We start from the raw sequence: 11,513 nt of genomic DNA on the forward strand, positions 1-11,513 counted from the left end.
TAGCCTAACGTCTGTTGTGGGAAAGTTACTTGAATCAATAATTGCAAATACAATTCATCTCCATCTTGAACAAAATAAATTAATAAATGAGTTTTACAAATGGTTTTACAAATGGCCGTTCATGTTTAACGAATTTGCTAACTTTTTATTCCAGCATAATTGAGGCAGTTGACTGTGGTAAGGATTGTGATGTTGTGTACCTTGACTTTAGCAAAGCTTTTGATACAGTGCCATATGAGAGACTAATTAAAAAAATAGAAGCTCATGGTATTGGGGGTGCTATATTAACGTGGATTAGGGCATGGCTATTCCAAAGGAAACAGAGAGTTAGTATAAATGGGGTTAAGTCAGAGTAGGATAATGTAAGTGGAGTACCTCAGGGCTCTATCCTGGGACCTCTGTTGTTTATAATATATATAAATGGTTTAGATTCAGGTTTGAGTAGCAACATTTGCAAATTTGCCGATGATGCGAAAATCGGTAGGGAAATTAATTCGGAGGAGGACTCACTATCACTTCAAGTTGATCTAGATAGGGTTTTGAAATGGTCAAAGGATTGGCAAATGCAGTTTAAGAACAAAGGTAATGCAGAAGGCCTATTGGCCCATACGAGGCAGCTCCTATTCTATAACCACCCAATCCCACTCATATACTTGTCCAACCCGTGCTTGAAACAATCGAGGGACCCCACCTCCACAATGTTACGCGGCAATTGGTTCCACAAATCAACAACCCTGTTACTGAACCAGTATTTACCCAAGTCTTTCCTAAATCTAAACTTATCCAATTTATATCCATTGTTTCGTGTTCTGTCCTGTGTTGATACTTTTAATACCCTATTAATATCCCCCCGGTTATGTCCATTCATCCACTTGTAAACCTCTATCATGTCACCCCTAACTCTTCGCCTTTCCAGTGAATGCAACTTAAGCTTTGTTAATCTTTCTTCATATGAAAGATTTCTAATTTGGGGAATTAACTTAGTCATCCTACGCTGGACACGTTCAAGTGAATTTATATCCATTCTCTAATATGGCGACCAAAACTGAACTGCATAATCTAAATGGGGCCTAACTAGAGCAAGATATAGCTTGAGAACCACACCAGGTGTCTTGTTACTAACGCTGCGATTAATAAATCCAAGTGTCCGATTTGCCTTATTACGAACATTTATGCATTGATCCTTTTGTTTTAAATTCTTACTAATCATAACTCCCAGATCCCTTTCGCAATCCGACTTCGCAATCACAACACCATCTAGCTCGTATCTTGTAACTCTATCATCATTACCTAACCTCAGAACTTTACATTTATCAGCATTAAACTGCATCTGCCAATCCTTTGACCATTTCAAAACCTTATCTAGATCAACTTGAAGTGATAGTGAGTCCTCCTCCGAATTAATTTCCCTACCGATTTTCGTATCATCGGCAAATTTGCAAATGTTGCTACTCAAACCTGAATCTAAATCATTTATATATATTATAAACAACAGAGGTCCCAGGACAGAGCCTTGAGGCACTCCACTTACAACATTTTCCCACTCTGACTTGATTCCATTTATACTAACTCTCTGTTTCCTTTGGTATAGCCATGCCCTAATCCAGCTTAATATAGCACCCCCAATACCATGAGACTCTATTTTTTTAATCAGTCTTTCATGTGGCACTGTATCAAAAGCTTTGCTAAAGTCAAGGTATACAACATCGCAATCCTTACCACTATCAACTGCCTCAACAATGCTAGAATAAAAAGATAACAAATTTGTTAAACATGAACGGCCATTTATAAAACCATGTTGCGACTCAATTATTAATTTGTGTTTTTCAAGATGAAGACGAATTTTATTTGCTATTATAGATTCGAGTAACTTTCCCACAATAGACGTTAGGCTAATTGGTCGATAGTTAGACGCAAGTGATCTATCTCCTTTCTTAAAAACTGGTATCACATTAGCAACTTTCCAAAACTCTGGCACTCTGCCTGACTCTATTGATTTATTAAATATGGTTGACAGTGGGTCACAAAGCTCCTCTTTGCATTCTTTAAGCACCCTAGCAAACACTTCATCCGGCCCTGGGGATTTGTTTGGTTTGAGTTTTACTATTTGTTTAAGAACATCCTCCCTGGTAACTGCTAAACTCGTCAACCTGTCCTCGTCCCCACCCACATAGACTTGTTCGGCTGAAGGCATATTGTTAAGTTCCTCTTTAGTAAATACAGATACAAAATATTTATTAAAAATACTACTCATCTCTTCATCACTATCTGTTATTTGACCTGTCTCAGTTTTTAATGGACCTATCCTTTCCCTAGTCTTAGTACGATATAACTGAAAAAACCCTTTAGGATTTGTCTTTGCTTGCCCTGCTATGCGAACTTCATAGTTTCTTTTTGCTTTCCTTATCTCTTTTTTAACATTTCTAACCAGTTGTACGAATTCCTGTTCTAAAGTGACCTCCCCATTTTTAATCCTTTTGTACCAAGCTCTCTTTTTACCTATAAGGTTCTTCAAATTCTTTGTTATCCACTTTGGGTCATTAGTATACGATCTATTCAATTTGTATGGTATACTACGTTCCTGTGCTTTGTTTAGAATATTCTTAAATAAGTTATATATTGAATCCACATCGAAATCCCCATTTAAGTCACCTATCGCTGGGTTCATGTCTCGCTCCAAGACCGGCCCACACCCCATACCCAAGCCTTTCCAATCAATTTGACCCAAAAAATTTCTTAGGCTATTAAAATCAGCTTTTCGAAAATCTGGCACTTTAACAGAATTTTCTCCTACTGGTCTATTCCATTCTATGCTAAATCTGATTTCTTTGTGATCACTGCTCCCTAGCTCACTCCCTATTTCGATGTCATTAATTTGCGTTTCCCTGTTAGTTAACACTAAATCTAAAATATTATTTTCCCGTGTTGGTTCCTTAATGTGTTGCGTAAGAAAGCAATCGTCAATTAATTCTAGAAAATCTTCTGCTTCACTATTCCCTGTTTTGTTCAACCAGTTTATTCCGCTAAAATTAAAGTCACCCATGACATAAATACTGTTAGATCTAGATGCTCTAGATATTTCATCCCATAGATGCTTTGCTTCCATTCTGTCTAAATTTGGTGGCCTATATATTACTCCTATTATAATATTATTAGCTTTTTCGTTTAATTCAATCCAAATAGTTTCTGTGTGTGGCTCTGTTTTGATTCCCTCTTTGAGACTACATTTCAAATTGTCCCTAACATATATGGCTACTCCACCTCCTCGTCTAATATATCTATCTGTGTGAAATAGTTTAAATCCATATATTTGATATTCAGCTAATAGTTCTCTATTTTCTACATTCATCCACGTTTCGGTAAGTGCAATAATATCTATTTTTTCTGTGCAGACAAGAGCATTTAATTCGTTAATTTTATTTCTTAGACTTCTACTGTTAGTGTAATATACCCTAAGTGAATTGTTATTTTGCGGACCTTCTCTTTCCCTGATCGTTTTGCCAATTCCTTTCTCCCACAAACACATACTTTTATTACCTCCTTCCTCCAAATCAATTCCCATACCTCTATCTACTAACAGTTTAAACCCAAACAAACACCTCTAACCACTTCTTCTAGCGAGTTCGCAACAGCAACAACCCCAGCTCTCGATAGATGCACCCCATCACGAGCATACATTTCATTTCTTCCATAGAAGTGTTCCCAGTTGTCTATGAAAGATATTGCATTTGATTTGCAATATCTTTCCAGCCGGCAATTGACACCAAGTGCCCTCGATATCCATTCATTTCCCACTCCCTTTCTTGGAAGAATGCCACATATGATCGGGATTCCTCCCTTGCTCCTAACTAACTCTATGGCTGTTTTATACCTCTGAATCAGTTCCTCACTCCTGACTCGACCAACATCATTTCCTCCCACGCTAATGCAAATAATGGGATTGTTCCCATTACCAGCCATAATATCATTCATGTTGTTTATAATATCACCAATGCCAGCTCCGGGATAGCAAACCCTTAACCTGTTCCCCCTATCTCTAGCACAAAACGTTCTATCCAAATACCTTATCTGGGAATCTCCCACAACTAATGTTTGCTTAGGTACTTCCTTTACTTTCTGAGGGGCCTGCGCTTCCTTTCTCTTCGTTGCTTTCCCTTTTGCGCGATCCACAGTTTAATGCTGATAAATGTAAAGTTCTGAGGCTAGGTAATGATGATAGAGTTACAAGATACGAGCTAGATGGTGTTGAGATTGCGAAGTCATTATTATTGCAATAATGGAAGGATTAGTGAAGGATTTGGTGAGTCTTGTTGGAGCTCTGAGAGCAGAGATGGATTCCCTGCGGGAGGAGGTATGACGGCTGAGACTTCGGGAGGAAACGAAGGAGGAGGCCAGTGTTGACGGGACCTCATTAAGAAGACCTCGTCTTGGCAAGTTGTGAAAGACAGGGGTCTTAAGAAGACCTTGGCAAAACCGACAACTAATAGCCTACACCTAAGGACTTTTAATGCATTTGACGTATTAGAGGACGAGTGCTGTGGTGAACCTGCTGTTCAAAGAGGAGGCAAAGCAACGAGGAGCATTAAAGCGCAGGTCCCTCAAACTGCTCGAAAGGAAAAGGGAGACTCGAAGCGAATTTTGGTTGTGGGAGATTCTCAGGTGAAGTATTTAGACAGAACGTTTTGTACCAGAGATAGGCGGATCAGATTAAGGGTTTGCTATCCGGGAGCTGGAATTGGTGATAATGTTGGAAACATGAATGATATTATGACGGGAAATGGAAACAAATCCATTATTTGTATTAGTGCAGGGGGTAATGATGTTGGGCGAGTTAGGAGTGAGGAACTAATACAGAGATTCAGGACAGCCATTGAATTAGTTAGGAGCAAGGGAGGAATCCCGATCATATGTGGCATTCTTCCAAGAAAGGGAGTGGGAAATGAATGGATGTCGAGGGCACTTGGTGTCAATTGCCGGCTGGAAAGATATTGCAAATCAAACGCAATATCTTTCATAGACAACTGGGAACACTTCTATGGAAGAAATGAAATATATGCTCGTGATGGGGTGCATCTATCGAGGGCTGGGGTTGTTGCTAAATCTAAATCTAAAATATTATTTTCCCGTGTTGGTTCCTTAATGTGTTACGTAAGAAAGCAATTGTCAATTAATTCTAGAAAATCTTCTGCTTCACTATTCCCTGTTTTGTTCAACCAGTTTATTCCACTAAAATTAAAGTCACCCATGACATAAATACTGTTAGATCTAGATGCTCTAGATATTTCATCCCATAGATGCTTTGCTTCCATTCTGTCTAAATTTGGTGGCCTATATATAACTCCTATTATAATATTATTAGCTTTTTCGTTTAATTCTATCCATATAGTTTCTGTGTGTGGCTCAGTTTTGATTCCCTCTTTGAGACTACATTTCAAATTGTCCCTAACATATATGGCTACTCCACCTCCTCGGCTAATATATCTATCTGTGTGAAATAGTTTAAATCCATTTATTTGATATTCAGCTAATAGTTCTCTATTTTCTACATTCATCCACGTTTCGGTAAGTGCAATAATATCTATTTTTTCTGTGCAGATAAGAGCATTTAATTCGTTTATTTTATTTCTTAGCCTTCTACTGTTAGTGTAATATACCCTAAGTGAATTGTTATTTTGAGGCCCTTCTCTTTCCCTGATAATTTTGCCAATTCCTTTCTCCCACAAACACATACTTTTATTACCTCCTTCCTTCAAATCAATTCCCATACCTCTATCTACTAACAGTTTAAACCCAAACAAACACCTCTAACCTCTTCTTCCAACGAGTTCGCAACAAATTAATTTTCAGTATTATTTTCCCTAGCATATTTCACCGTCCATAAATCTCTTAGGGATTCGAACGTGCACCTTAGGTACTTCCAAGCACACGTTTTAAGCCACTGAACCATGATATGCTACATGTAATGTAACCCGAGACTCAACTGAATCCTCTTGGAGTCCCGAGGCATCGAATTAATAGCAAATCAAAGTTCACCTGGGCTCTAGGAGACTCGAACCGTGGACCCCACGAGAGTGAGGTAAAAGCTATCTCGACCGAGCTATTGAGTGGTCTTAATAAGGAAAGTTTCACACATTACCCACAACAACTCTAGTGTGGTATTGGTGTACTATTTTTTTTCTCTCTGATACATCACGTTAATGGAAGCTCTTTGTGCCTTTGACAAGAGTGGCAGGGAGTAGGGCGGCTGTGGTACACTAGTCTGTAGTAGGGAGTAGGGCGGCTGTACCACACTAGTCTGTAGTAGGGAGTAGGGCGGCTGTACCACACTAGTCTGTAGTAGGGAGTAGGGCGGCTGTACCACACTAGTCTGTAGTAGGGAGTAGGGCGGCTGTACCACACTAGTCTGTAGTAGGGAGTAGGGCGGCTGTACCACACTAGTCTGTAGTAGAGAGTAGGACGGCTGTACCACACTAGTCTGTAGTAGGGAGTAGGGCGGCTGTACCACACTAGTCTGTAGTAGGGAGTAGGGCGGCTGTACCACACTAGTCTGTAGTAGGGAGTAGGGCGGCTGTACCACACTAGTCTGTAGTAGGGAATAGGGCGGCTGTGCTACACTAGTCTGTAGTAGGGAGTAGGGCGGCTGTGCTACACGAGTCTGTAGTAGGGAGTAGGGCGGCTGTACCACACTAGTCTGTAGTAGGGAGTAGGGCGGCTGTGCTACACTAGTCTGTAGTAGGGAGTAGGGCGGCTGTACCACACTAGTCTGTAGTAGGGAGTAGGGCGGCTGTACCACACTAGTCTGTAGTAGGGAGTAGGGCGGCTGTACCACACTAGTCTGTAGTAGGGAATAGGGCGGCTGTGCTACACTAGTCTGTAGTAGGGAGTAGGGCGGCTGTGCTACACTAGTCTGTAGTAGGGAGTAGGGCGGCTGTACCACACTAGTCTGTAGTAGGGAGTAGGGCGGCTGTGCTACACTAGAGTCTGTTGGGGAAACGGGGACACTGATTTGGTATCAGCTGCATGCTGACGGACTCCAAGACGATGAGTCAGTGTACAGACGAGTGAGTGTACAGACGTGTGAGTGTACAGACGAGTGAGTGTACAGACGTGTGAGTGTACAGGTGTGTGAGTGTACAGGTGTGTGAGTGTACAGACGTGTGAGTGTACAGACGAGTGAGTGTACAGACGAGTGAGTGTACAGACGAGTGAGTGTACAGACGAGTGAGTGTACAGACGCGTGAGTGTACAGACGAGTGAGTGTACAGACGAGTGAGTGTACAGACGTGTGAGTGTACAGGTGTGTGAGTGTACAGGTGTGTGAGTGTACAGACGTGTGAGTGTATAGACGAGTGAGTGTACAGACGAGTGAGTGTACAGACGAGTGAGTGTACAGACGCGTGAGTGTACAGACGAGTGAGTGTACAGACGAGTGAGTGTACAGACGAGTGAGTGTACAGACGAGTGAGTGTACAGACGCGTGAGTGTACAGACGAGTGAGTGTACAGACGAGTGAGTGTACAGACGCGTGAGTGTACAGACGAGTGAGTGTACAGACGAGTGAGTGTACAGACGAGTGAGTGTACAGACGAGTGAGTGTACAGACGAGTGAGTGTACAGACGAGTGAGTGTACAGATGAGTGAGTGTACAGACGCGTGAGTGTACAGACGAGTGAGTGTACAGACGAGTGAGTGTACAGACGAGTGAGTGTACAGACGAGTGAGTGTACAGACGAGTGAGTGTACAGACGTGAGTGTACAGACGAGTGAGTGTACAGACGTGTGAGTGTACAGGTGTGTGAGTGTACAGACCTCTGTCAGTGTACAGACGTGTGAGTGTACAGACCTCTGCCAGTGTACAGACCTCTGCCAGTGTACAGGTGTGTGAATGTACAGACATGTGAGGTACAGATACATGAGTGTACAGACACGTGGGTGTACAGACACGAGAGTGTACAGACACGTGAGTGTACAGACACGTGAGTGTACAGACACGTGAGTGTACAGACACGTGAGTGTACAGACACGTGGGTGTACAGACACGAGAGTGTACAGACACGTGGGTGTACAGACACGTGAGTGTACAGACACGTGGGTGTACAGACACGTGAGTGTACAGACACGTGAGTGTACAGACACGTGAGTGTACAGACACGTGAGTGTACAGACACGTAGGTGTACAGACACGTGGGTGTACAGACACGTGAGTGTACAGACACGTGGGTGTACAAACACGTGGGTGTACAGACAAGTGGGTGTACAGACACGTGAGTGTACAGACACGTGAGTGTACAGACACGTGGGTGTACAGACACAGACGTGTACACGCCACTGCTGCTGGCCAACAGGACACAGCTCCCTTACATACTTGAGAAGCACTGGTCAATTAACGCTAATTATATCAGTGTGTATATTTACAAGAGCCTCCCCCTTAATGACAGCAAAAACGCAGGAGAACCTTATGCTTGCTATTACAACTGATAATGAGCAAACTAGTCTGGTTCCCCTAACAATGTGGATTCACTTAACTGTGCCTGCAGAGTCGAGTATCTGCTCTTGAGCCCCGGTTTTTTAGCTGTTGGCACCCTTTTGTTGTCGGCTCCAGCGGACAGGTCTGTAGTAGGGCATACTATCAATCCCCCTGTTTCTCTGCCTGATTCCTGAACGATTTTATATCCCATTTTGTACCTTGTGTCCACCCACCTGTTCCATTCGTTTAGTTTCATTACTTTGTATGTGCTTAAGTTAAACTCAAGTAGCCACTTGTTGGCTCATTCATTGAGTTTGTCCAGGTCATCTTGTAGCCTCTTGCTACATCCTGTAGCCTCTGATATCCTCCTCCTGTAGCCTCTGCTATCTTAATCCTCGTTGAAATTTTAGCATCATCACCAAACTTTAAGATGAATGACTCTCTGGATGATCATTTACGTATATAAGAAACTGTATGGATCCTAGTACTAAACCGTGTGGGATTCCACTGACGACTGCACACTACTCTGATGCCTCACACCTCACAGTAACTTGCTGTCCTCATTTGCTTAGCTACTCTGTTATCCTCAAGACTAGCTTCCCTGGCACTCCTGCCTACTTTTCCAACTTATGCACTATTCTCTTATTGGGTACTGTGTCAAAGGCTCTTTGACAATCCTAAAATGTCCTCTATCTTGTATATTTTTTTGTCTCCTAGTCATGAAATCAGCTAAACCTGTGAGGCTAGATTTACCATCCCTGAACCCGTGCTGGTGATGTATTACAAGGTTCCTATCCTACTGTTGTGCTATTCTATTATCCTTTTTCTCACAATCTTCTAAATCACCTTGCATGATATGTAAATTAGAAACATTAGACTGTAGTTCAGTACTAACTGTCTTTCTCTTTTTTGTATATTGGAACTACATTAGCGGTCTTTCAACATTCTGGTTGATCTGTTGTTTCCAGTAACCTATTATACGCCAGAGAGAGTGGGAAGCATAGTGTTTTTTCTCCCTCTTTTAGTATCCATAGAGATTCTGTCAGGTCCAATAGACTCTGTCACAGTCGGATCAAGTGAATGTTTTTTTGTTTTGTTTTGCTTTTTACCTCATCTCACGTAATACCAAATTCCTCCAGTGCTTCTTGGTTTAACGCCACCTTTCTCTTTTTTCAGGCATTATCTTTGTTCAATTTCAAAGATCTCCTGGAAGCTCTTGTCGACTTTCTCAAACATCTTGTAATGCTCAATGAGCCCGTCCTCCCTTTTTCTCAGTTTCATTACCTGCTCCTTCACTGTTGTCTTCCTCCTTATGTAGTTGTAAAGTAATTTACAGTGGATCTTTGCTTTATCTGGTGTGTCGTTTCATACTGTCTTTCTGCTTCTCTTCTTACACTGAGGTACTCATTCCTGGCCCTCTGATATCGTCCACTGATAGCTGGTGTTTTGTTTTCCTGTAGTTTCTCCATACCCTTACATTTTTAGTGTATGTGTGTGTTTTTAACTAATTGTATTTACTATTTGTGAACAGCCCTGGAACTGTTAGCTCCTAGACTCCGCCTTTCTAACCGACGGCCGTCTAATGTATCGACTACCGACCTAACTTTCACTATCATATCTAATACATATTTTTTCACACACACACACACACACACACACACACACACACACACACACACACACACACACACACACACACACACACACACACACACACACACACACACACACACACACACACACACACACACACACACACACACACACACACACACACACACACACACACACACACACACACACACACACACACACACACACACACACACACACAAACACCCCACCCCCCCTTAGGGGGCCTTGTAGCCTGGTGGATAGAGCGCAGGACTCGTAATTCTGTGGCGCGGGTTCGATTCCCGCACGAGGCAGAAACAAATGGGCAAAGTTTCTTTCACCCTAAGTGCCCCTGTTACCTAGCAGTAAATAGGTACCTGGGAGTTAGTCAGCTGTCACGGGCTGCTTCCTGGGGTGTGTGTGTGTAGTGTGGAAAAAAAAAAAAAAAAAGTAGTTAATAAACAGTTGATTGACAGTTGAGAGGCGGGCCGAAAGAGCAAAGCTCAACCGCCGCAAAACACAACTAGTAAACACACACACTAAGTACTGAAACTTAGAACAGGCGAGGACAGGTATACAGAGAATGACAGAGAGGTGTGTGAAGAACTCAACAAGAGGTTCCAGGAGGTCTTCACAATAGTACAAGGTGAGGTCACTGTGCTAGGAGAAAGGAAAGTAAACCAAGCGGCCTTGGAAGGGTACGAAATTACGAGAGAGGAAGTCAAGAGACACCTGCTGGATCTGGATGTTAGAAAGGCTGTTGGTCCAAACGGGATCTCGCCATGGGTACTGAAAGAGTGTGCAGAGGCACTTTGCTTGCCACTCTCCATAGTGTATAGTAAGTCACTGGAGACGGGAAACCTACCAGAAATATGGAAGACGGCGAATGTGGTCCCAAATTACAAAAAGGGCGACAGACAAGAGGCACTGAACTACAGGCCAGTGTCCTTGACTTGTATACCATGCAAGGTGATGGAGAAGATCGTGATAAAAAAACCTGGTAACACATCTGGAGAGAAGGGACTTCATGACAAATCGCCAACATGGGTTCAGGGAGGGTAAATCTTGCCTGACTGGCTTAATAGAATTCTACGACCAGGTGACAAAGATTAAGCAAGAAAGAGAGGGCTGGGCGGACTGCCTTTTCTTGGATTGTCGGAAAGCCTTTCACACAGTACCGCATAAGAGGCTGGTACATAAGCTGGAGAGACAGGCAGGTGTAACTGGTAAGGTGCTCCAGTGGATAAGGGAGTACCTTGTCGGAAAATCCGACACCATTTAATATATCATACAGATAATAGCTGTGTTGTATAAACAAGTTACCCATAGAAAACGTAACTTGTAGTGGAATTACCGTCTATAGAAAACGGGATATCATCACCACATACTATTATAATTCACCAGCTATTCTGCTGGGAATTATTCTTAAATA

At 42.4% G+C, this 11,513-nt stretch overlaps 1 protein-coding gene across 1 annotated transcript; it reads right to left on the reverse strand.

The window, feature by feature from the left end:
* Nucleotides 1-6,166: 6,166 nt before the first annotated feature.
* Nucleotides 6,167-8,678, reverse strand: LOC138359461 (uncharacterized). Its single transcript, XM_069318664.1, has 2 exons — nucleotides 8,522-8,678; nucleotides 6,167-6,981 (listed from the first exon to the last, which is right to left on the reverse strand). The coding sequence occupies exons 1-2, from the start codon at nucleotides 8,676-8,678 to the stop codon at nucleotides 6,167-6,169; spliced, it is 972 nt and encodes a 323-aa protein (XP_069174765.1).
* Between the last annotated feature and the right edge of the window lie 2,835 nt (nucleotides 8,679-11,513).

The sequence above is a fragment of the Procambarus clarkii genome, chromosome 8 (assembly GCF_040958095.1).
Source record: "Procambarus clarkii isolate CNS0578487 chromosome 8, FALCON_Pclarkii_2.0, whole genome shotgun sequence".
In the NCBI taxonomy this organism is placed as follows: domain Eukaryota; kingdom Metazoa; phylum Arthropoda; class Malacostraca; order Decapoda; family Cambaridae; genus Procambarus; species Procambarus clarkii.

Bases quoted from the DNA above. Each gene is read 5' to 3' on its own strand.
- LOC138359461 (XM_069318664.1), bottom strand. From the start codon at position 8,678: ATGGGATATAAAATCGTTCAGGAATCAGGCAGAGAAACAGGGGGATTG. The intron at 6,982-8,521 runs GTGAATCCACAT...TTTCCCCAACAG, and splicing joins GACTCTGCAGGCACAGTTAA to ACTCTAGTGTAGCACAGCCG.